The sequence below is a fragment of the Centruroides sculpturatus genome, unplaced genomic scaffold (genome assembly GCF_000671375.1).
Source record: "Centruroides sculpturatus isolate CEXI.00-Female unplaced genomic scaffold, Cexi_2.0 scaffold224, whole genome shotgun sequence".
NCBI lineage: Eukaryota > Metazoa > Arthropoda > Arachnida > Scorpiones > Buthidae > Centruroides > Centruroides sculpturatus.
Genome location: NW_019384419.1, coordinates 179144 through 201464, shown reverse-complemented (window position 1 = coordinate 201464; position 22321 = coordinate 179144). Strand labels below are relative to the sequence as shown.

General features: G+C 28.0%; 1 protein-coding gene across 1 annotated transcript in view; it reads right to left on the bottom strand.

The window, feature by feature from the left end:
* LOC111619331 (heat shock protein 75 kDa, mitochondrial-like) overlaps positions 1–22321 on the bottom strand; it is a 108919-nt gene that overhangs the window by 11008 nt on the left and 75590 nt on the right. The window contains exons 7-12 of the mRNA XM_023361041.1: positions 20745–20854; positions 17492–17565; positions 15280–15556; positions 13124–13193; positions 1306–1453; positions 443–570 (exon numbers count right to left, since the gene is read on the bottom strand). Of these exons, the coding sequence (XP_023216809.1) occupies positions 443–570; positions 1306–1453; positions 13124–13193; positions 15280–15556; positions 17492–17565; positions 20745–20854 (807 nt within the window). The remainder of the gene's footprint in view (positions 1–442; positions 571–1305; positions 1454–13123; positions 13194–15279; positions 15557–17491; positions 17566–20744; positions 20855–22321) is intronic.

The window sequence follows — 22321 nt, the reverse complement described above, 5'->3', positions numbered from 1 at the left end:
TAAACCATATTCTTCAAATATCCTCAATACAATTAATATTTATTCTTTATACAACAAAATTACAGGCGATGTCTTTTGACAATAATGGCCAACCCCTTATAACAAAACCCACTAAAATACAACAATCATGAAAGGTAATATACATGCAGCATCAAACTTTTAAACATTAAGCGCACACAACTTTCATATATTAAGTGCATTAAACATGCCTCAGGAATTTGCAATGCTGCTGGAACGCCCACTAGGGAGTGTGCCAGGCTACTAGTATATAATAAACCATTTACATAAACAGTTGTTAAATCATTAATTATAATTATATTATTATTATTTCTAAGGAACTGAAATGCAAAAAAGCTTTTGAAAAATATTTAATGTTGAAATTAGATTAAATTCTAAAGGTTGCATTTTAAATAAATCTGTGCAGAATATTTTAAAAAATTACCTTGGAGCGGCTAAATAATAAATATCTTGTTGTCCCTCCTTCATTCTACTACAGTATTCTGGCAAAGTAACCAATTCGTCTGCTGGTTTCAAAGAAGATTCAAACTGCATCAATTTTGCAATTTCTTCCTATAGTCAATATAGTAGCATTGCAATTAAAAATTTTATAATCTTATTAGTAATAGAAAATTTTCATATCTTTAAATGCCATTCCTAATACTTAAATACAGAAAAATCATAAGTTTATTCATTCATAATTTTTAAAATTTGGTCTTCTGCTTACTCTTCTTAGCAGACTATGTAGATTTACATAGTCTGCTATGTCCTGTTGAGTTTAATTGTCTTTCAACCTTCCTATTCTTTTTGGTTAAGAGATGGCTAAACATTCCTCAAAGTAGTTTCAATTCAATACTGATAACCTACTGAGTATTGCACTTAAATGTAATTTCCACCAATTATCATGTATTTTATACTGTTATACAATTATCATTTATATTTGCATAACACAATATAAATACAAATTTGCATATTCATTGCAGTAATCAATTGTTTAGCCATAAGTATAATAGCAAACACTAAAGTTTTTAGATTTACTCTGTAAATTTCTATTTATAATATAATTTTGTTGAGCAGTGTACTTTTTACATATATCAAGTAGAAATCCCATAAAATGCTGTCTCTAAAATAAACATTTCTAATATTTCAGGCAGAAAGCATACTACTTATACAGTGTGACCATAAAATATATCTGCAGTGGGGAAATAGGAGGACTTTATAATCACACTGTATATATATTTGAAATTTCTTATGAATATAATGAAAATCAAATATATTGTTAAGTCTATGTTAGAAGTGTTACTCAACCTTTTCTATTTGTTCCTGAGAAGAGACAATTCCTTCTTTGAGAAACATATTATAATTCGAATAGAACTGTCTGTAGCCTTCGGGATCTTTCCTCATTTGATCAACCAAATGTCTCAATAGACGATTTGTTATCACCGTTCTTATTTTTCTAGAAAAGAAATATATATATATATTATTACATAGAAATTATATACCTTGCATTCATTATTTTAATAGATTGCATGTACATAACAACAAGAGCCAAATTTTAATACTAAATATCCAAGCACTGGATTCTTTGGGCTATAATTTGGCTAAACTTTAATTATCAAAACAAATAATTTGATGTAGAGGTAGGAGTAAGTCTTCATACTTGCTTCTGTAATTACATATGCTGTATCAGTATTAGTATTAGTATTTGGTCTTCTGCCAAATATAATTCAGCTAATTAATATTAGCTGAATTATATATACCCAAAGAATATGGCATTTAATATTTACTATTGGAAAACAAAAATTAAAAGACATTCTAATAAGATCAATTGAGTACAATAACAACATTATACAGTCAAACTTGTCTATAATGAAATCCCAAGGGACTGAACAACCCTTCCATAGTAGACGGGTTTCTGCTATATACAGGTTACCTACTATAGGTATCCCTTGATTAATGTGATTAACAAATTTCTCGACGTTACCACATATATCAAAATCGTGTTAATCAAATACAGTGGTACCTCGATACTCGACCGAACAATCACCTCCTGTTAGTTATTAACCAAAAATTTGTTCTAATATTTTTATTTTAACATTTTTATGAATGAATGAAAAAATTAAAGTTCTCTAAGATAAAAATGAGTAACCAATTTAAAAATAAAATAGGCAGCTGTAGATTTTTTATCTTCATTAGACAAAATTATATTCAATTCAGTTCGTTTTTTTCATAAGTGGAAAAAACATACTGCATGCAGAAGAGAACACTGCATGCAAAACACACAAATGCAGAACACACAGAACAAACATCAGAACACAATGATTGTGTTCTGCATGCATACTTTCCAGCAGACAGGTGTATGCATTATAAATGTTTTCAGCTCTTTTGATAAGCTTGTTTCAACTTCCACGAAGTTTCATATCTTCAGAGGAAATTATATTTTGGAAGGCTTTGAAAATTCTTGTATGCGACTCCTTAATTTTGTGGTGTTAAAGAATACACTTTAAGTATATTCTTTAAAACTAACATCTTAGGTTTTTGGTTGTAATTCTCAGCATGTGCTATGTTCTCATTTAAAAACATCACTATGTATAAGAATTTTCAAAGCATTCCAAAATAGAATTTCTTACAAAGATTGAAAACTTCAAAGAAGTTTAAACAAGAGAACAACTTGAAGCAGACTTCTCAAAAATGCTGAAAACGTTTGTAATGCATACAATGGTCTGCTGGAAAAATATAATGATAAACATGCCTTAAGTTATATTCTTTCCACTTTGGATAACTCAATTTTAACTTTATATTACTTTTAAACTTATATGTATTGTTCTCCAAGCCTATTTTATGTATAGATCTAAAGATGAGATGTGAACCATTTGAATGAATTAATAAAGCAACTCGTTAGTCTTGTGGTGTTATACATGGAGTTGTTTTGTACTAAAGAATGTGTCAATTTTATCATCTTTATTTTTAAGTAAGTACGTTTGGTTCTAAATTTAAACAAATATTCTCAAGCTTAACAAGCTGTAGACAAAGACAACACAATAACATTATATTATTATTTACTACAGATCAGTTAAAATGATCATAATCAATTTGCAGATCTTCAATTAAATTATTTGATCATTTTTTTAAAATGGTAGACCAAAATAAAATGCCTGCTATTTAAAAATATTCTAGCACAGGCCAAATTCTTCTTTTAATACTGCATTTACTCGCATATAGGACGTATGACTTTAGATTTATTAATACAATTTAATTTTTTAATTTTACTTTGTTTAATCACAAATAAAATATTAAATGCACATAAATGCACACAATGTCCCGCAAAAATTACTAGCATTTTAAACTTCAAGGAAAAATCTTGTAAAATTGACAACATAATTTGTTCATATAAAACTGGACAATTGGGAACCTTTTTTGCCAATTCTTAACAGTCAAATTCACTCTTCGTCAATTAAACTTATAAGTTTCTTCAAATTCCGATTTCCAAATAATCATCTGTTTTCACATGGGAATGAATTAAAACTTATATCGGGCTCCCATGTAAGTTTGGAATTCAATTCAAAAGCCTTGCTTATCCTATTGCTATTCATCTTTACGCCTGACAATACATAAGAACGATTCAAATGTCCCAGATAAAACACTTTTGTTTTTAATCACCAAAAGATGAGAAGCCAGTAAAAAATGCAAATACAGTTTAGAAAAATTATTGCAAAATGAAAAAAATCCTTCACTTGCATGTATAGGACAACCAAAGTTTTTGAAGCAGTGAAAAATGAATAAAAGCCTTGTCTTATATGCATATAAATACAGTATTTAGTTTATAAAATTAAAAATTATTTCCAATTTGTAAACTATCAAACCTGATAAGAGCACTATCCTGTAACAATTCCCTGCTAAGATTTAATGGAATGTCTTCACTGTCAACTACACCTATAAAAATAAAGTATAAAGTGTAAATCTATGAATCCAGCCTGTTAATTGAAAGAAAAATATGTTAAAAAGTAACCTCAGTTAAGTTTTGGAAAAGATGATTTGTAATTTATACTTTTGCTTCTATTCTGTTTCTTTAATCTCAATATATACCAATCAAAACATCTTAATTTTCTAGGAATTATCACATCCATAAATGCCATAATTATTAGCCAATCAACAACTTTATTTTACCCAGATGCATGTTTAAAACTAAAATTTTCCTCCTCCTCGGTGGGTTTTCTTCAATTGGGTTTTTGGCTGATAGAGGACAAAGGAATGTCTGGTTGTTGGAGTGTTGGCAAATGATGTGAAAGAATGAATGAAAGCAATAATAGCAAGTAACTGTGTATAACAAAGTATTGCTAGCAAAAGAATAAAGGTAAAAATAATTTTAATATGAAAGTAGTTAAATGGTCAGAATATCAAAAAATTATTTGTACCCTGTTTAGTTTTTATGGAAAGAAAGCCCACTGAAGAAGGTATTATAATAATTGAAATGTATCTGGATAAGATAAAGTTGTTGACTGGCTAATAATTATGGTGTCTGTAATATAATAATTTCTAGAAAATTTAGGTGTTTTGACCAGTTATATATTGAGTTTATATGAAGGTCAAAAATTAACTTAACTAATGATGGCCATATAATTTAAAGCAAAAACAGTTTTTTGGCAATAAAATTAACATCATTTGCCTTAATTAAGCAGTATTGTACAATATTATTGCAGACAATGCTGGGTTTTGTACACTTTGGTAGTAAATAATTTTCTCATATACTACAGAACTAAAACTTTTTAATTTATATTAATATAATATTAAAAATCAAATTAATTCAATGATGTAACTAACTACTATTTTATTTTGTTAATAATCAGAGTAATAATCAAAATAAGTAATGAATAATAAAATATACATTATTTATTTTGATTGTCATACCATACAAATAAACAATTATTAACAGTTCTACAGTGAATGTTCGAAGCCAGGGATGGCAAACCTTTTTAAATCAAGTGTGCTTATTATATGGCATGCTATCTTTTAAAATGTTTGTGCCTGCTGAAGTTTTAGACTTCAAATAACAATATTTAAAATAACATACTTTAATTAGAATAAATGTAATGAAGCTGATTGAAAGAAAGAATGATCAGATGATAAACCAAAAGAATGTTTAAAAAAGACGAGTGATAACCAATATCTTATGATACATTATGTGCCAGATGATTTCTCCCAATTCACGTTACAAAGGATCAAGAACAGGGTGGCAAATATAGGTTTGCCACCCTGTTCTTGATCCTTTGGCCATCTTTTGCTTATAAATGAATTAAACATTTAAAATAATATATTAGATTCTTTGTTTATTCATTCTGATAATAATAGGTACAATTTCCTATCTGCTGGGACAAAGTTCTGTTTGTCAAATCTCCTATACTTCATTTAGCAGTTTCTAATAAATGATGGCTTTTCTGCTATTGCAAAGTCATATGATTTTTGTACAGAATTGCAGAGATTGTGATCAATTATCTAAGTAAAGGATAATTAATGATTGTCTATTTAATATAATCAGTTTAGGAAACTTTTACATTATATGAAAAGAAATTATTAGAAATTTTCTTTTTTTTATTGTGAAGATTGGAGATTTTTTTTTTATACTTTATTTTCTGTGCAACTTGTATTGATGTGATCATAATAATACACTATTGCAAATTCAGCTGTAAAAGTCATTACAGTTCATGAGTACCTGTAACCAGCAATTGAATTATTTACTGATTCAAATAAATGTTTATTTCCTGCCTGTCTTTAAGTTGGATTTATGACAGTTCATTATATGATAAAATCTTCACAAGTTGTATATATATATTGTAACATCTGAAGAATAAAAAGACTTTATTTTCTCCTGTAAATTATTTTGTAACTCCTCCAATGGATTCAAAATAAAATTTATTTTCAAATAGGTTAATCAATAAAACTCAAATTAAATTTAAATATTGTTATAGAACTGAATATATCAGATAATATATTTTACTGAAAAAAATCAAATTCAGCATTACCTTTTACAAATTTCAACCATTTGGGAAGAATCATTTCTGCTTTATTTTTAATTAAGATTCTTCGGCTATAAAGTGCCACTCCGACGTCACTGTCGCGTTGCAATTCAAATAATCCTGGTTTTCCTTCGGGAACGTACAGCAAACAACGAATATTGATGGGAGCATCAGTTTTATAATGAAGCCAATACCGAGGGACGTCGTATGAATTAGAAACAAAGCGATAAAATTCTTCATGCATCGTCGTAGTTACTTCTTTTGGATCCATGAGCCATAATGACTAATAAATAGATTATTTATAATTTCTCTGAAGAGATGTTCTGTTAATTTTATTTAATATCTTTATTATGTAAGAAAGTAAAGTGAGGAAATTATTTCTTTAAAAAATTTTATGGTGAAAATATTTTAATTTATTTACTTGATTACAGAGCAAATGGAGAAGCAAAGTTCAAAATAGAACTCGGCAGATCTTATTCAAATCCACATACATAAATGGCCAAGATTTCTGGATTTTCCAGTTTTCTACTTCACATTTACTGCAGAATTAATTGTGTCAAAGCATATTCAACTTGAAATGGAAGTAATATACAGTGCAATCATAAAATAACTCAACAGTGGCTGGAAATGGGAAGAGTTCCAGGAACAATGCAATGATGTCACAGACAGACAGCACATACAAAGAGTTAAAATAAGATGACATCACTATTTGGCCACTACTGGATGTGGTGAACTGCTAAGTGACTTTATGATTGCACTGTACTTGGATATCTTAACTCTCTGTAGCTTCTAGTCTCATGGAATTTTATTCCCATCTTATTCATGTTTAAGTCCAAAAAACTGGTTTATTATCTTATGCCTTATAAAATTTATTTTAAAATTTTATTATAATTAAAATTAAATGTCAAATATGTAAAAGTTACATAAATCCATTAAATTCTGTCTACTAGAGAACTCATTTACAATAGTATAACAAAAACCCACATACTTTTGTGTCTCTATGGGTAAATACTACTTAATACAATTTAAAAAAAAACATAGGAACTCTAATATTTTAAGCATTAAATTTCTAAAATGGCTGATGCTTCATTGATGGATTGGCATGGAAGTGGATTATAAAACCTGTAGAAGTCTAATCAAGATATATAGAAAAAGAATAAAGTTATGTAGATCTTTTGAATGCCTTGAAATAATGTTAATGTTTTTCTTCAAAATTAAAAACATCTGTAAAAATAATAATTAAAAAGAGAACCCAATTAATTATTTTGCCTCTATGTCCTTACTGTATCCAATTTTAATTATATCGTTGTTGTATCAGTTTTTGCAAGTGAAAAACCAGGTAAAAAATAAAGATTTTGTTTTTAACAAATAAGATTTCCTCTATTTGCAAAAACACCAGTATAATAAGTCCTGTCAACATACTAAGTCCAACATAGACAACAATATAATTAGAATCCATTAAGTTTTTACATAGTAGATATGTTCTTGAAAAGTCTGTATTAAAAGAAACATACTGTTCCTGTAGAAAAAAGGAAGATTTGTTTCAGATTTTAAAAACAGTAAAAATAATATAATAGGACTTTTTTAAACAAAATTTAAAGTTTAATTAATAAAACAGAAAAAGGATAATTGTAAACTATTCATCAGCAAAACTTAAAATGTGTGCAAATAATATAAATTTATTGTATTATTCAATGTTTTCGATTAAATGTCAAAATACCCTACACCAAACAGCATAAAAAAATTATTCTATATTGAAAGAAATACAATTGTACAGCAAATTGTCAAACTTCAACTGACTGCTTCACTCATGAGAAGAATCAGAATGAAAGATTGGTGCTACAATAATTCAAATAATTTATAATAAAACAGCCAAATCTTAAAATGTACTCAAATGTGTTTAGCAAGATAAAAACAACAAGAAACACCACTTATTAAAAGCTTAATAGTACTTTTAAATGCAAATTTTAGCAATTATTTTTTATGTTTTTTATTTTGTGTGTTGGGCTGCAATTTGAATATTGCAGCCCAATAAATTCAATTAATTTTAAAGCTTGGAAATAAGTTGATTTTTTTCCTCCAAAAGACTGATTTCTAAATTATAATCATTCAGAATATGTATATATATCTTTTATATTATTTATGAACTATACAAGAGAAAAATTTAATACTTTTAAAATGTGTTGCTGAGAATAAATATTATATAAAATGAACATACCTGGATTGTATTAATTCTTTTTCCATTTAAATAAATTGGACTACAAACAAAATTACTATATTTTCTAATCACATCTGAAATAATAACAATTTTATATTAATTTTTTAAATAATAAATTTAATGAAACAAAATTTGTCTCCAAACATAATCAAAAAGCAGAGATAAAAACAATATAAAAAATAATTTGCAAAATTTTATTTCTACTCTGATCAAAAATCTATTTCAAGAACTATATATATTTTATTCATTTTTAGCTCTTTCCATCCTGTGGGCATTTTCCAGGATGAAGAGAGAGAAAAATTTTTTCCAGGGCCTTTGTGGGTTTGGCCAGGTCCATGATGGGGTGACAACACAACAAGGGGTGAGGCCTGACATATCTAGGGCAAATTGCATGTGAAAAATTGGGGTTTCTTGCCTAGATGTGATATCAGATCTCCCACCTTAATCACCCCAACTAAGCTATTTTTAACACCTGTGACTGTCTTTAATCCACTAGTTTTCACTTGAGAAAGATACAGTGCAGGTAATAAATTATTTTTATAGTTTTAACTTTATAGTGCTAAATTTATAAGATCTAGTTAAATATCCACTTCAATATTATTTACAGAAGAAACCCCAATTATCTAAGGCAATTTATACTAATTCTACTACTACAGATAACCAAAAACTCAGATAACACAGACATCCATGACCATTTTGGGTTGAAAATTACAAACACAAAAAATTTAGATGGTAACACTTTCAAACCTTTTTTTCTATACATTAGTGAATTTACTCATGTATAAGAACAATTTTTATGGACAACTGTCTTAAGAATAAAAATGCGTAATACTATAGTTACATTTTAATATGAATGATGTCTCACTGGTGTTAAATAGTGTTAAGTTTTTATTCCAAATTTATTCCATTGTACTAAAACATATTACTTTATTTGTAAGCAATCCCATGTTTACTATTTTATTTGATACAACAAAGTTTATTAGTTTATTCCTTCAGTGTTTCATGATAATAGTAAATTTGGAATTGCTTAACAATTTTTTAATATTGTGATGTTAATGCTCTCTGTAATAAAAAGTATAAGAATGGTGTTCTGTGGTCTCAGAAAGGCTAAGAACCACTGAATTACTGTATAAGAAAAGCAGTACAGGTAGGCCTCCTACAACGCGGTACCTTTACAACGTGTTTTTGCTCCAATGCGGTTGGAAAAATGCGGAAATTTTTTTACAACGTGGTTTATGGTATTTAGAAACGAATTATCTTTCACATAACAGAAAAATCTCAATGAATCACTTAATACATGCCACAGTTCGGTGTACAGAGCTAAATGTCCTCGAAAACAGCTGTTTGTCCACATTGACGTGTTATTCCCATGAAAGTTTCAGGGGAAGGCCGGTTTCTAGACAGATGTGCATCAGTTACCATAAACACTTAAATATATCACTGAATTTTCGATAATTTATATTCTTTCAATAGGTGGGGACTGCAAAAATGGTCCAAAATACAGTATAAACTTCTATTGGGTGTATATTTTTAACAACATAGTGAAGGGAAGTTATTTTTTGTGATTTTTACTGTCCACAAAACTGCTTGAAAAAATTTTAGCCATAACAATGTTGAATGAAAAGAAAGGACCATCGTTAGAAAGGAAATTTATTAATATATCTCTTCAAACAAAGATAGAAATTTTGGATTGAATTAAAAATCAAGAGCGGATAGCTGATATTGGTAGGCATTTCAATTTAAATGAGTCAACTATTCGGTCGATTAAGCAATAGGAAGAAAAGATTAGGAATTCAGTCGCATCTGGATCATCTATTCTTGTGAAAAATGTTGCTTGTCCGAGAGCACCTATAATGAAAAAAAAAAAAAAATGGAACAAGTGCTAATATTATGAGTAGAAGATATGAACAAGAAACGGTTGCCTTTAAATAAAAGTGCAGTTAAACACAAAGCCTTAAAAATATTTGATTATTTAAAACAAATGGGACAGTCGTCGGCTGATGAAATCAGTGTTAAATTTGTGGCTAGCAACGGCTGGTTTGAAAAATTCAAAAAACGCCATTCAAACGGCAAATTTTTCTCTTTTTAGAACCGAATCCCAGTTTTTGTATTAAGTTGGTGTCTCCTATAACGCAATTTCCCACAACGCGGTATTTTCAAGGAACGTATCTACCATGTTGTAGGAGGCCTACCTGTAGTTTCATTTTCAGGCTTACATCTTGGATAATTGGGGTCTTACTATATTTTATTTCTTTGTTTGATATTTATTTTTATAAATTATCTTGTCAATATTTTCTTTTTATTAACTATTTTAAAAGTGTAATGTTTATACTACAGAAACAAGAACATATTAAGTGTATCAATACTACTACTTGTACAAGTGTCAGAAAAATTTCAGCAAAGTTAAAAATACATTCAGCAGTATGGAAACTATTCAAAATTATTAAAAATCAAAGATGTGAAAAAGAATAATAATGATTTAAGTCATATAAATTACACGAGATGAATTTAATTTCTATTATTCAGGATAAAATTGCAAGAAATTTATAATAATGGTATAAATGAGATATTCCAGAGCAGATTGCAAACTTTATTTATATATATATATATATATTCAGTTTAAAAAAAATTTATAAAGATTACAANTCAAAACAAATAATTTGATGTAGAGGTAGGAGTAAGTCTTCATACTTGCTTCTGTAATTACATATGCTGTATCAGTATTAGTATTAGTATTTGGTCTTCTGCCAAATATAATTCAGCTAATTAATATTAGCTGAATTATATATACCCAAAGAATATGGCATTTAATATTTACTATTGGAAAACAAAAATTAAAAGACATTCTAATAAGATCAATTGAGTACAATAACAACATTATACAGTCAAACTTGTCTATAATGAAATCCCAAGGGACTGAACAACCCTTCCATAGTAGACGGGTTTCTGCTATATACAGGTTACCTACTATAGGTATCCCTTGATTAATGTGATTAACAAATTTCTCGACGTTACCACATATATCAAAATCGTGTTAATCAAATACAGTGGTACCTCGATACTCGACCGAACAATCACCTCCTGTTAGTTATTAACCAAAAATTTGTTCTAATATTTTTATTTTAACATTTTTATGAATGAATGAAAAAATTAAAGTTCTCTAAGATAAAAATGAGTAACCAATTTAAAAATAAAATAGGCAGCTGTAGATTTTTTATCTTCATTAGACAAAATTATATTCAATTCAGTTCGTTTTTTTCATAAGTGGAAAAAACATACTGCATGCAGAAGAGAACACTGCATGCAAAACACACAAATGCAGAACACACAGAACAAACATCAGAACACAATGATTGTGTTCTGCATGCATACTTTCCAGCAGACAGGTGTATGCATTATAAATGTTTTCAGCTCTTTTGATAAGCTTGTTTCAACTTCCACGAAGTTTCATATCTTCAGAGGAAATTATATTTTGGAAGGCTTTGAAAATTCTTGTATGCGACTCCTTAATTTTGTGGTGTTAAAGAATACACTTTAAGTATATTCTTTAAAACTAACATCTTAGGTTTTTGGTTGTAATTCTCAGCATGTGCTATGTTCTCATTTAAAAACATCACTATGTATAAGAATTTTCAAAGCATTCCAAAATAGAATTTCTTACAAAGATTGAAAACTTCAAAGAAGTTTAAACAAGAGAACAACTTGAAGCAGACTTCTCAAAAATGCTGAAAACGTTTGTAATGCATACAATGGTCTGCTGGAAAAATATAATGATAAACATGCCTTAAGTTATATTCTTTCCACTTTGGATAACTCAATTTTAACTTTATATTACTTTTAAACTTATATGTATTGTTCTCCAAGCCTATTTTATGTATAGATCTAAAGATGAGATGTGAACCATTTGAATGAATTAATAAAGCAACTCGTTAGTCTTGTGGTGTTATACATGGAGTTGTTTTGTACTAAAGAATGTGTCAATTTTATCATCTTTATTTTTAAGTAAGTACGTTTGGTTCTAAATTTAAACAAATATTCTCAAGCTTAACAAGCTGTAGACAAAGACAACACAATAACATTATATTATTATTTACTACAGATCAGTTAAAATGATCATAATCAATTTGCAGATCTTCAATTAAATTATTTGATCATTTTTTTAAAATGGTAGACCAAAATAAAATGCCTGCTATTTAAAAATATTCTAGCACAGGCCAAATTCTTCTTTTAATACTGCATTTACTCGCATATAGGACGTATGACTTTAGATTTATTAATACAATTTAATTTTTTAATTTTACTTTGTTTAATCACAAATAAAATATTAAATGCACATAAATGCACACAATGTCCCGCAAAAATTACTAGCATTTTAAACTTCAAGGAAAAATCTTGTAAAATTGACAACATAATTTGTTCATATAAAACTGGACAATTGGGAACCTTTTTTGCCAATTCTTAACAGTCAAATTCACTCTTCGTCAATTAAACTTATAAGTTTCTTCAAATTCCGATTTCCAAATAATCATCTGTTTTCACATGGGAATGAATTAAAACTTATATCGGGCTCCCATGTAAGTTTGGAATTCAATTCAAAAGCCTTGCTTATCCTATTGCTATTCATCTTTACGCCTGACAATACATAAGAACGATTCAAATGTCCCAGATAAAACACTTTTGTTTTTAATCACCAAAAGATGAGAAGCCAGTAAAAAATGCAAATACAGTTTAGAAAAATTATTGCAAAATGAAAAAAATCCTTCACTTGCATGTATAGGACAACCAAAGTTTTTGAAGCAGTGAAAAATGAATAAAAGCCTTGTCTTATATGCATATAAATACAGTATTTAGTTTATAAAATTAAAAATTATTTCCAATTTGTAAACTATCAAACCTGATAAGAGCACTATCCTGTAACAATTCCCTGCTAAGATTTAATGGAATGTCTTCACTGTCAACTACACCTATAAAAATAAAGTATAAAGTGTAAATCTATGAATCCAGCCTGTTAATTGAAAGAAAAATATGTTAAAAAGTAACCTCAGTTAAGTTTTGGAAAAGATGATTTGTAATTTATACTTTTGCTTCTATTCTGTTTCTTTAATCTCAATATATACCAATCAAAACATCTTAATTTTCTAGGAATTATCACATCCATAAATGCCATAATTATTAGCCAATCAACAACTTTATTTTACCCAGATGCATGTTTAAAACTAAAATTTTCCTCCTCCTCGGTGGGTTTTCTTCAATTGGGTTTTTGGCTGATAGAGGACAAAGGAATGTCTGGTTGTTGGAGTGTTGGCAAATGATGTGAAAGAATGAATGAAAGCAATAATAGCAAGTAACTGTGTATAACAAAGTATTGCTAGCAAAAGAATAAAGGTAAAAATAATTTTAATATGAAAGTAGTTAAATGGTCAGAATATCAAAAAATTATTTGTACCCTGTTTAGTTTTTATGGAAAGAAAGCCCACTGAAGAAGGTATTATAATAATTGAAATGTATCTGGATAAGATAAAGTTGTTGACTGGCTAATAATTATGGTGTCTGTAATATAATAATTTCTAGAAAATTTAGGTGTTTTGACCAGTTATATATTGAGTTTATATGAAGGTCAAAAATTAACTTAACTAATGATGGCCATATAATTTAAAGCAAAAACAGTTTTTTGGCAATAAAATTAACATCATTTGCCTTAATTAAGCAGTATTGTACAATATTATTGCAGACAATGCTGGGTTTTGTACACTTTGGTAGTAAATAATTTTCTCATATACTACAGAACTAAAACTTTTTAATTTATATTAATATAATATTAAAAATCAAATTAATTCAATGATGTAACTAACTACTATTTTATTTTGTTAATAATCAGAGTAATAATCAAAATAAGTAATGAATAATAAAATATACATTATTTATTTTGATTGTCATACCATACAAATAAACAATTATTAACAGTTCTACAGTGAATGTTCGAAGCCAGGGATGGCAAACCTTTTTAAATCAAGTGTGCTTATTATATGGCATGCTATCTTTTAAAATGTTTGTGCCTGCTGAAGTTTTAGACTTCAAATAACAATATTTAAAATAACATACTTTAATTAGAATAAATGTAATGAAGCTGATTGAAAGAAAGAATGATCAGATGATAAACCAAAAGAATGTTTAAAAAAGACGAGTGATAACCAATATCTTATGATACATTATGTGCCAGATGATTTCTCCCAATTCACGTTACAAAGGATCAAGAACAGGGTGGCAAATATAGGTTTGCCACCCTGTTCTTGATCCTTTGGCCATCTTTTGCTTATAAATGAATTAAACATTTAAAATAATATATTAGATTCTTTGTTTATTCATTCTGATAATAATAGGTACAATTTCCTATCTGCTGGGACAAAGTTCTGTTTGTCAAATCTCCTATACTTCATTTAGCAGTTTCTAATAAATGATGGCTTTTCTGCTATTGCAAAGTCATATGATTTTTGTACAGAATTGCAGAGATTGTGATCAATTATCTAAGTAAAGGATAATTAATGATTGTCTATTTAATATAATCAGTTTAGGAAACTTTTACATTATATGAAAAGAAATTATTAGAAATTTTCTTTTTTTTATTGTGAAGATTGGAGATTTTTTTTTATACTTTATTTTCTGTGCAACTTGTATTGATGTGATCATAATAATACACTATTGCAAATTCAGCTGTAAAAGTCATTACAGTTCATGAGTACCTGTAACCAGCAATTGAATTATTTACTGATTCAAATAAATGTTTATTTCCTGCCTGTCTTTAAGCTGGATTTATGACAGTTCATTATATGATAAAATCTTCACAAGTTGTATATATATATTGTAACATCTGAAGAATAAAAAGACTTTATTTTCTCCTGTAAATTATTTTGTAACTCCTCCAATGGATTCAAAATAAAATTTATTTTCAAATAGGTTAATCAATAAAACTCAAATTAAATTTAAATATTGTTATAGAACTGAATATATCAGATAATATATTTTACTGAAAAAAATCAAATTCAGCATTACCTTTTACAAATTTCAACCATTTGGGAAGAATCATTTCTGCTTTATTTTTAATTAAGATTCTTCGGCTATAAAGTGCCACTCCGACGTCACTGTCGCGTTGCAATTCAAATAATCCTGGTTTTCCTTCGGGAACGTACAGCAAACAACGAATATTGATGGGAGCATCAGTTTTATAATGAAGCCAATACCGAGGGACGTCGTATGAATTAGAAACAAAGCGATAAAATTCTTCATGCATCGTCGTAGTTACTTCTTTTGGATCCATGAGCCATAATGCCTAATAAATAGATTATTTATAATTTCTCTGAAGAGATGTTCTGTTAATTTTATTTAATATCTTTATTATGTAAGAAAGTAAAGTGAGGAAATTATTTCTTTAAAAAATTTTATGGTGAAAATATTTTAATTTATTTACTTGATTACAGAGCAAATGGAGAAGCAAAGTTCAAAATAGAACTCGGCAGATCTTATTCAAATCCACATGCATAAATGGCCAAGATTTCTGGATTTTCCAGTTTTCTACTTCACATTTACTGCAGAATTAAATGTGTCAAAGCATATTCAACTTGAAATGGAAGTAATATACAGTGCAATCATAAAATAACTCAACAGTGGCTGGAAATGGGAAGAGTTCCAGGAACAATGCAATGATGTCACAGACAGACAGCACATACAAAGAGTTAAAATAAGATGACATCACTATTTGGCCACTACTGGATGTGGTGAACTGCTAAGTGACTTTATGATTGCACTGTACTTGGATATCTTAACTCTCTGTAGCTTCTAGTCTCATGGAATTTTATTCCCATCTTATTCATGTTTAAGTCCAAAAAACTGGTTTATTATCTTATGCCTTATAAAATTTATTTTAAAATTTTATTATAATTAAAATTAAATGTCAAATATGTAAAAGTTACATAAATCCATTAAATTCTGTCTACTAGAGAACTCATTTACAATAGTATAACAAAAACCCACATACTTTTGTGTCTCTATGGGTAAATACTACTTAATACAATTTAAAAAAAAACATAGGAACTCTAATATTTTAAGCATTAAATTTCTAAAATGGCTGATGCTTCATTGATGGATTGGCATGGAAGTGGATTATAAAACCTGTAGAAGTCTAATCAAGATATATAGAAAAAGAATAAAGTTATGTAGATCTTTTGAATGCCTTGAAATAATGTTAATGTTTTTCTTCAAAATTAAAAACATCTGTAAAAATAATAATTAAAAAGAGAACCCAATTAATTATTTTGCCTCTATGTCCTTACTGTATCCAATTTTAATTATATCGTTGTTGTATCAGTTTTTGCAAGTGAAAAACCAGGTAAAAAATAAAGATTTTGTTTTTAACAAATAAGATTTCCTCTATTTGCAAAAACACCAGTATAATAAGTCCTGTCAACATACTAAGTCCAACATAGACAACAATATAATTAGAATCCATTAAGTTTTTACATAGTAGATATGTTCTTGAAAAGTCTGTATTAAAAGAAACATACTGTTCCTGTAGAAAAAAGGAAGATTTGTTTCAGATTTTAAAAACAGTAAAAATAATATAATAGGACTTTTTTAAACAAAATTTAAAGTTTAATTAATAAAACAGAAAAAGGATAATTGTAAACTATTCATCAGCAAAACTTAAAATGTGTGCAAATAATATAAATTTATTGTATTATTCAATGTTTTCGATTAAATGTCAAAATACCCTACACCAAACAGCATAAAAAAATTATTCTATATTGAAAGAAATACAATTGTACAGCAAATTGTCAAACTTCAACTGACTGCTTCACTCATGAGAAGAATCAGAATGAAAGATTGGTGCTACAATAATTCAAATAATTTATAATAAAACAGCCAAATCTTAAAATGTACTCAAATGTGTTTAGCAAGATAAAAACAACAAGAAACACCACTTATTAAAAGCTTAATAGTACTTTTAAATGCAAATTTTAGCAATTATTTTTTATGTTTTTTATTTTGTGTGTTGGGCTGCAATTTGAATATTGCAGCCCAATAAATTCAATTAATTTTAAAGCTTGGAAATAAGTTGATTTTTTTCCTCCAAAAGACTGATTTCTAAATTATAATCATTCAGAATATGTATATATATCTTTTATATTATTTATGAACTATACAAGAGAAAAATTTAATACTTTTAAAATGTGTTGCTGAGAATAAATATTATATAAAATGAACATACCTGGATTGTATTAATTCTTTTTCCATTTAAATAAATTGGACTACAAACAAAATTACTATATTTTCTAATCACATCTGAAATAATAACAATTTTATATTAATTTTTTAAATAATAAATTTAATGAAACAAAATTTGTCTCCAAACATAATCAAAAAGCAGAGATAAAAACAATATAAAAAATAATTTGCAAAATTTTATTTCTACTCTGATCAAAAATCTATTTCAAGAACTATATATATTTTATTCATTTTTAGCTCTTTCCATCCTGTGGGCATTTTCCAGGATGAAGAGAGAGAAAAATTTTTTCCAGGGCCTTTGTGGGTTTGGCCAGGTCCATGATGGGGTGACAACACAACAAGGGGTGAGGCCTGACATATCTAGGGCAAATTGCATGTGAAAAATTGGGGTTTCTTGCCTAGATGTGATATCAGATCTCCCACCTTAATCACCCCAACTAAGCTATTTTTAACACCTGTGACTGTCTTTAATCCACTAGTTTTCACTTGAGAAAGATACAGTGCAGGTAATAAATTATTTTTATAGTTTTAACTTTATAGTGCTAAATTTATAAGATCTAGTTAAATATCCACTTCAATATTATTTACAGAAGAAACCCCAATTATCTAAGGCAATTTATACTAATTCTACTACTACAGATAACCAAAAACTCAGATAACACAGACATCCATGACCATTTTGGGTTGAAAATTACAAACACAAAAAATTTAGATGGTAACACTTTCAAATCTTTNTAAAAGTGAAGTTTTATGTACAATACTGCAGTTTCTCCTATAACAAATGCCAGAAATGCCTTCAGATACTTCAAAATCTAGGAGAGTAAAGTCTAAACGTAGCAGGTTAGATTCCAAGGTAAATTATGCTATTGGCAAAGAAGTCTTCCAAAAACAAAAACCAGAACATCCATGAGCAACCAGTAATGCCATCTACCACAAACTAGAAACATGGGATGTACAACTTACAGGTCTTGTATAATGTATAACTTTAATGTTGTTACATATTGTTACATCATTTCTCGCTACACATTAAGTTTTCACAAACCCTGTATCATTATAATGTCCTGTATATATGTATATTTCTTATATTAATACTAATATATTGCCTTTCATAAAGAGTGCACAAATTCATTGTGCACTCTTTATGAAAGGAGTTAGCTAAATATCAAAAGAATTTTTTAAAAAATTAAAATTCTGTATGCTGTTCGAGAACTGCTGGCATTGGCATTCAAGTTCAGACTGAAACACATCCAGATGCATTACTTTTGTTTTGCTTGTGTGTACTCGTAACATTCGTAATCTATCTTGTTTAAGTTTTAAGTTATTTGTTAAAGTGAACTGTTTGTGAAGAAACCAAATGCCTTTATTCTTTTATTTGCAACAACATAATTTTAGTAAATATGTGTTTTATTTTTGGTACAACTTTAACTGACTGTAATATCAACTACCACCTCTTAAAAAATAAATATAGCTAAGAAAAAGTTTGTGTTTAGAAGAAATAAATTTATATCTTCCTTTTGTTATAATAAAATTGTATATAATACATGGTGTCCTTGATAATAAATTAATATTGTGTTTGTTTTATTTAAAGTTATACATACATAAACAGTTTTTAATAATTGTACATGTTCTAAACAATATTATATGTAAGTATAGGTGTATGTCTTGACATCGTTTACGATGATATAGGTATTTGATGAGAAGTAGATTTATGTATGATGCATATCAAATTTTTTAAGACTGGAATATTGAGGCTATTTTATGACAGTAAAAGCTTGATATGACTATATAATGACACACTTTAGAATAAAATTATTTGTTGGAAAAGAAATTCAAATCCTGTTGATTATTATGCCACTATTTCAAACAAGATTTTCAACAGCCAAACAACCACCACTGTTGCAAGTCAATTAATTAAGTTCCAGGCAGTTGAAACATCTTGGAAATTTTTGCAGCAGTCATTTTCTGATCATTCCCAATGTGAATTTGGTCAAATCCACAATGGATAATGAAAAAACCCCTCTTAGGATTCACAGGAACAAAAACATAAAAATTCTTTAAAGTTCTTTAACTGGTTGAATTGCTCTCTTAAAGCTTCAGAAATATATTGACATGTATGAAAGTTTTTGTATGTGATAGTTTGCTTCTGTAAATGGAATATTAAGCCTTATAAAACCATGAAATAAGATTGTTTACAAAGTAACTGCTGATAAATTCATGCATTTATATACGCAGAAATATTTATGTTATTCTACTTATTAAAATTTACATTCAATTTTATGAGCTCAGTAAAATTTACATATAAAGATATTAAATTTCATAAAATAAGATTGTTTACATATTCTCTTTAGTTAAATTTTGTTTTATTCTATCATAAATTATTTTAAATCATATCATTTGTTTTAATGTAATATACATAAGACATAATAATTAGCATAAATATTTCAGCTAAAATTTATATTTGATTTTTAAAATATTCAAAAATTATAATGTTATAATTATAAAAATAGCACATTAGCCAAATATATCTTCTGACAATTTAAAATAAGACAGCCAAATAGCAAAGTTAAGGGGGCAACCTTTTACTATGGGGGATGTGGAATTGAATCGAGATAGGTCAAAAATACCCAGGAATTTTCCTGGGGTGACCCATCCAGATACATCAAACCCTGTCCCTCACTACCTGGCTGTCTCATTGTGGGCCTGGCTGAACTCCTAATGTACTTGAAAAAAGAAACCCCTTTTAGTGCCGACAGGGTGGAAAATTGAGTTGAAAATAAATAAAGACCAGTTAAAAATGTTGATTTTATTTTATTTAGCTTTTCTTTTCAAAAGATAATTTGACTGGGACTAGTACACTATAGCGCAACTTATTTTGTTGTTAACAGCAAGGTTGCAGTACAAAGTTTTCATTTCTAAAACATGAATGTTGAGCATCGCTTTAGAGTTTTAGTTCATGTTTTAGAGATGAAAACTTCAGCCGCAACCTCGCTATTAATTATAGTAGGCAGCCAACATTGAAAATCTGCAATCGAAAATTTTTTCTTGGGACATTTTACTGTTTAAAAATTAGTTTCTGTTTTTATAAAACTTCTAAAATAATTTACAATATTAATTATATTTTACAGAGTTAATTATGATTAATTTGGTATAATTAGTGAAATTAGAAAGAATAAATGTGTATTATTAAAATTTATGTATATCTACTTTAACATGAATATTTTAACATTTAAAATTACCTTTAATAGTATCTTCATTGGAAAACTGCTCACAATCACGTTTTAAATGTAGTACTATTTTTGTTCCGTTTTGAACACCGTCCGCTTCACATATCTCGTACGTACCAGAACTAAATAAAACAAGATGGTCAGTTAGAAAGTAAAGACTAAGATAAAATTATTAATATTCAGTTTAAAATCATTATTAAACAGTTATATAATATTAAATATTCAATACAATGTGTCCAAAAATTTACTGATCAGTAGAAAAGGTTTAAGTAAAGTTGTAATAAAAGTGAAGTTTTATGTACAATACTGCAGTTTCTCCTATAACAAATGCCAGAAATGCCTTCAGATACTTCAAAATCTAGGAGAGTAAAGTCTAAACGTAGCAGGTTAGATTCCAAGGTAAATTATGCTATTGGCAAAGAAGTCTTCCAAAAACAAAAACCAGAACATCCATGAGCAACCAGTAATGCCATCTACCACAAACTAGAAACATGGGATGTACAACTTACAGGTCTTGTATAATGTATAACTTTAATGTTGTTACATATTGTTACATCATTTCTCGCTACACATTAAGTTTTCACAAACCCTGTATCATTATAATGTCCTGTATATATGTATATTTCTTATATTAATACTAATATATTGCCTTTCATAAAGAGTGCACAAATTCATTGTGCACTCTTTATGAAAGGAGTTAGCTAAATATCAAAAGAATTTTTTAAAAAATTAAAATTCTGTATGCTGTTCGAGAACTGCTGGCATTGGCATTCAAGTTCAGACTGAAACACATTCAGATGCATTACTTTTGTTTTGCTTGTGTGTACTCGTAACATTCGTAATCTATCTTGTTTAAGTTTTAAGTTATTTGTTAAAGTGAACTGTTTGTGAAGAAACCAAATGCCTTTATTCTTTTATTTGCAACAACATAATTTTAGTAAATATGTGTTTTATTTTTGGTACAACTTTAACTGACTGTAATATCAACTACCACCTCTTAAAAAATAAATATAGCTAAGAAAAAGTTTGTGTTTAGAAGAAATAAATTTATATCTTCCTTTTGTTATAATAAAATTGTATATAATACATGGTGTCCTTGATAATAAATTAATATTGTGTTTGTTTTATTTAAAGTTATACATACATAAACAGTTTTTAATAATTGTACATGTTCTAAACAATATTATATGTAAGTATAGGTGTATGTCTTGACATCGTTTACGATGATATAGGTATTTGATGAGAAGTAGATTTATGTATGATGCATATCAAATTTTTTAAGACTGGAATATTGAGGCTATTTTATGACAGTAAAAGCTTGATATGACTATATAATGACACACTTTAGAATAAAATTATTTGTTGGAAAAGAAATTCAAATCCTGTTGATTATTATGCCACTATTTCAAACAAGATTTTCAACAGCCAAACAACCACCACTGTTGCAAGTCAATTAATTAAGTTCCAGGCAGTTGAAACATCTTGGAAATTTTTGCAGCAGTCATTTTCTGATCATTCCCAATGTGAATTTGGTCAAATCCACAATGGATAATGAAAAAACCCCTCTTAGGATTCACAGGAACAAAAAC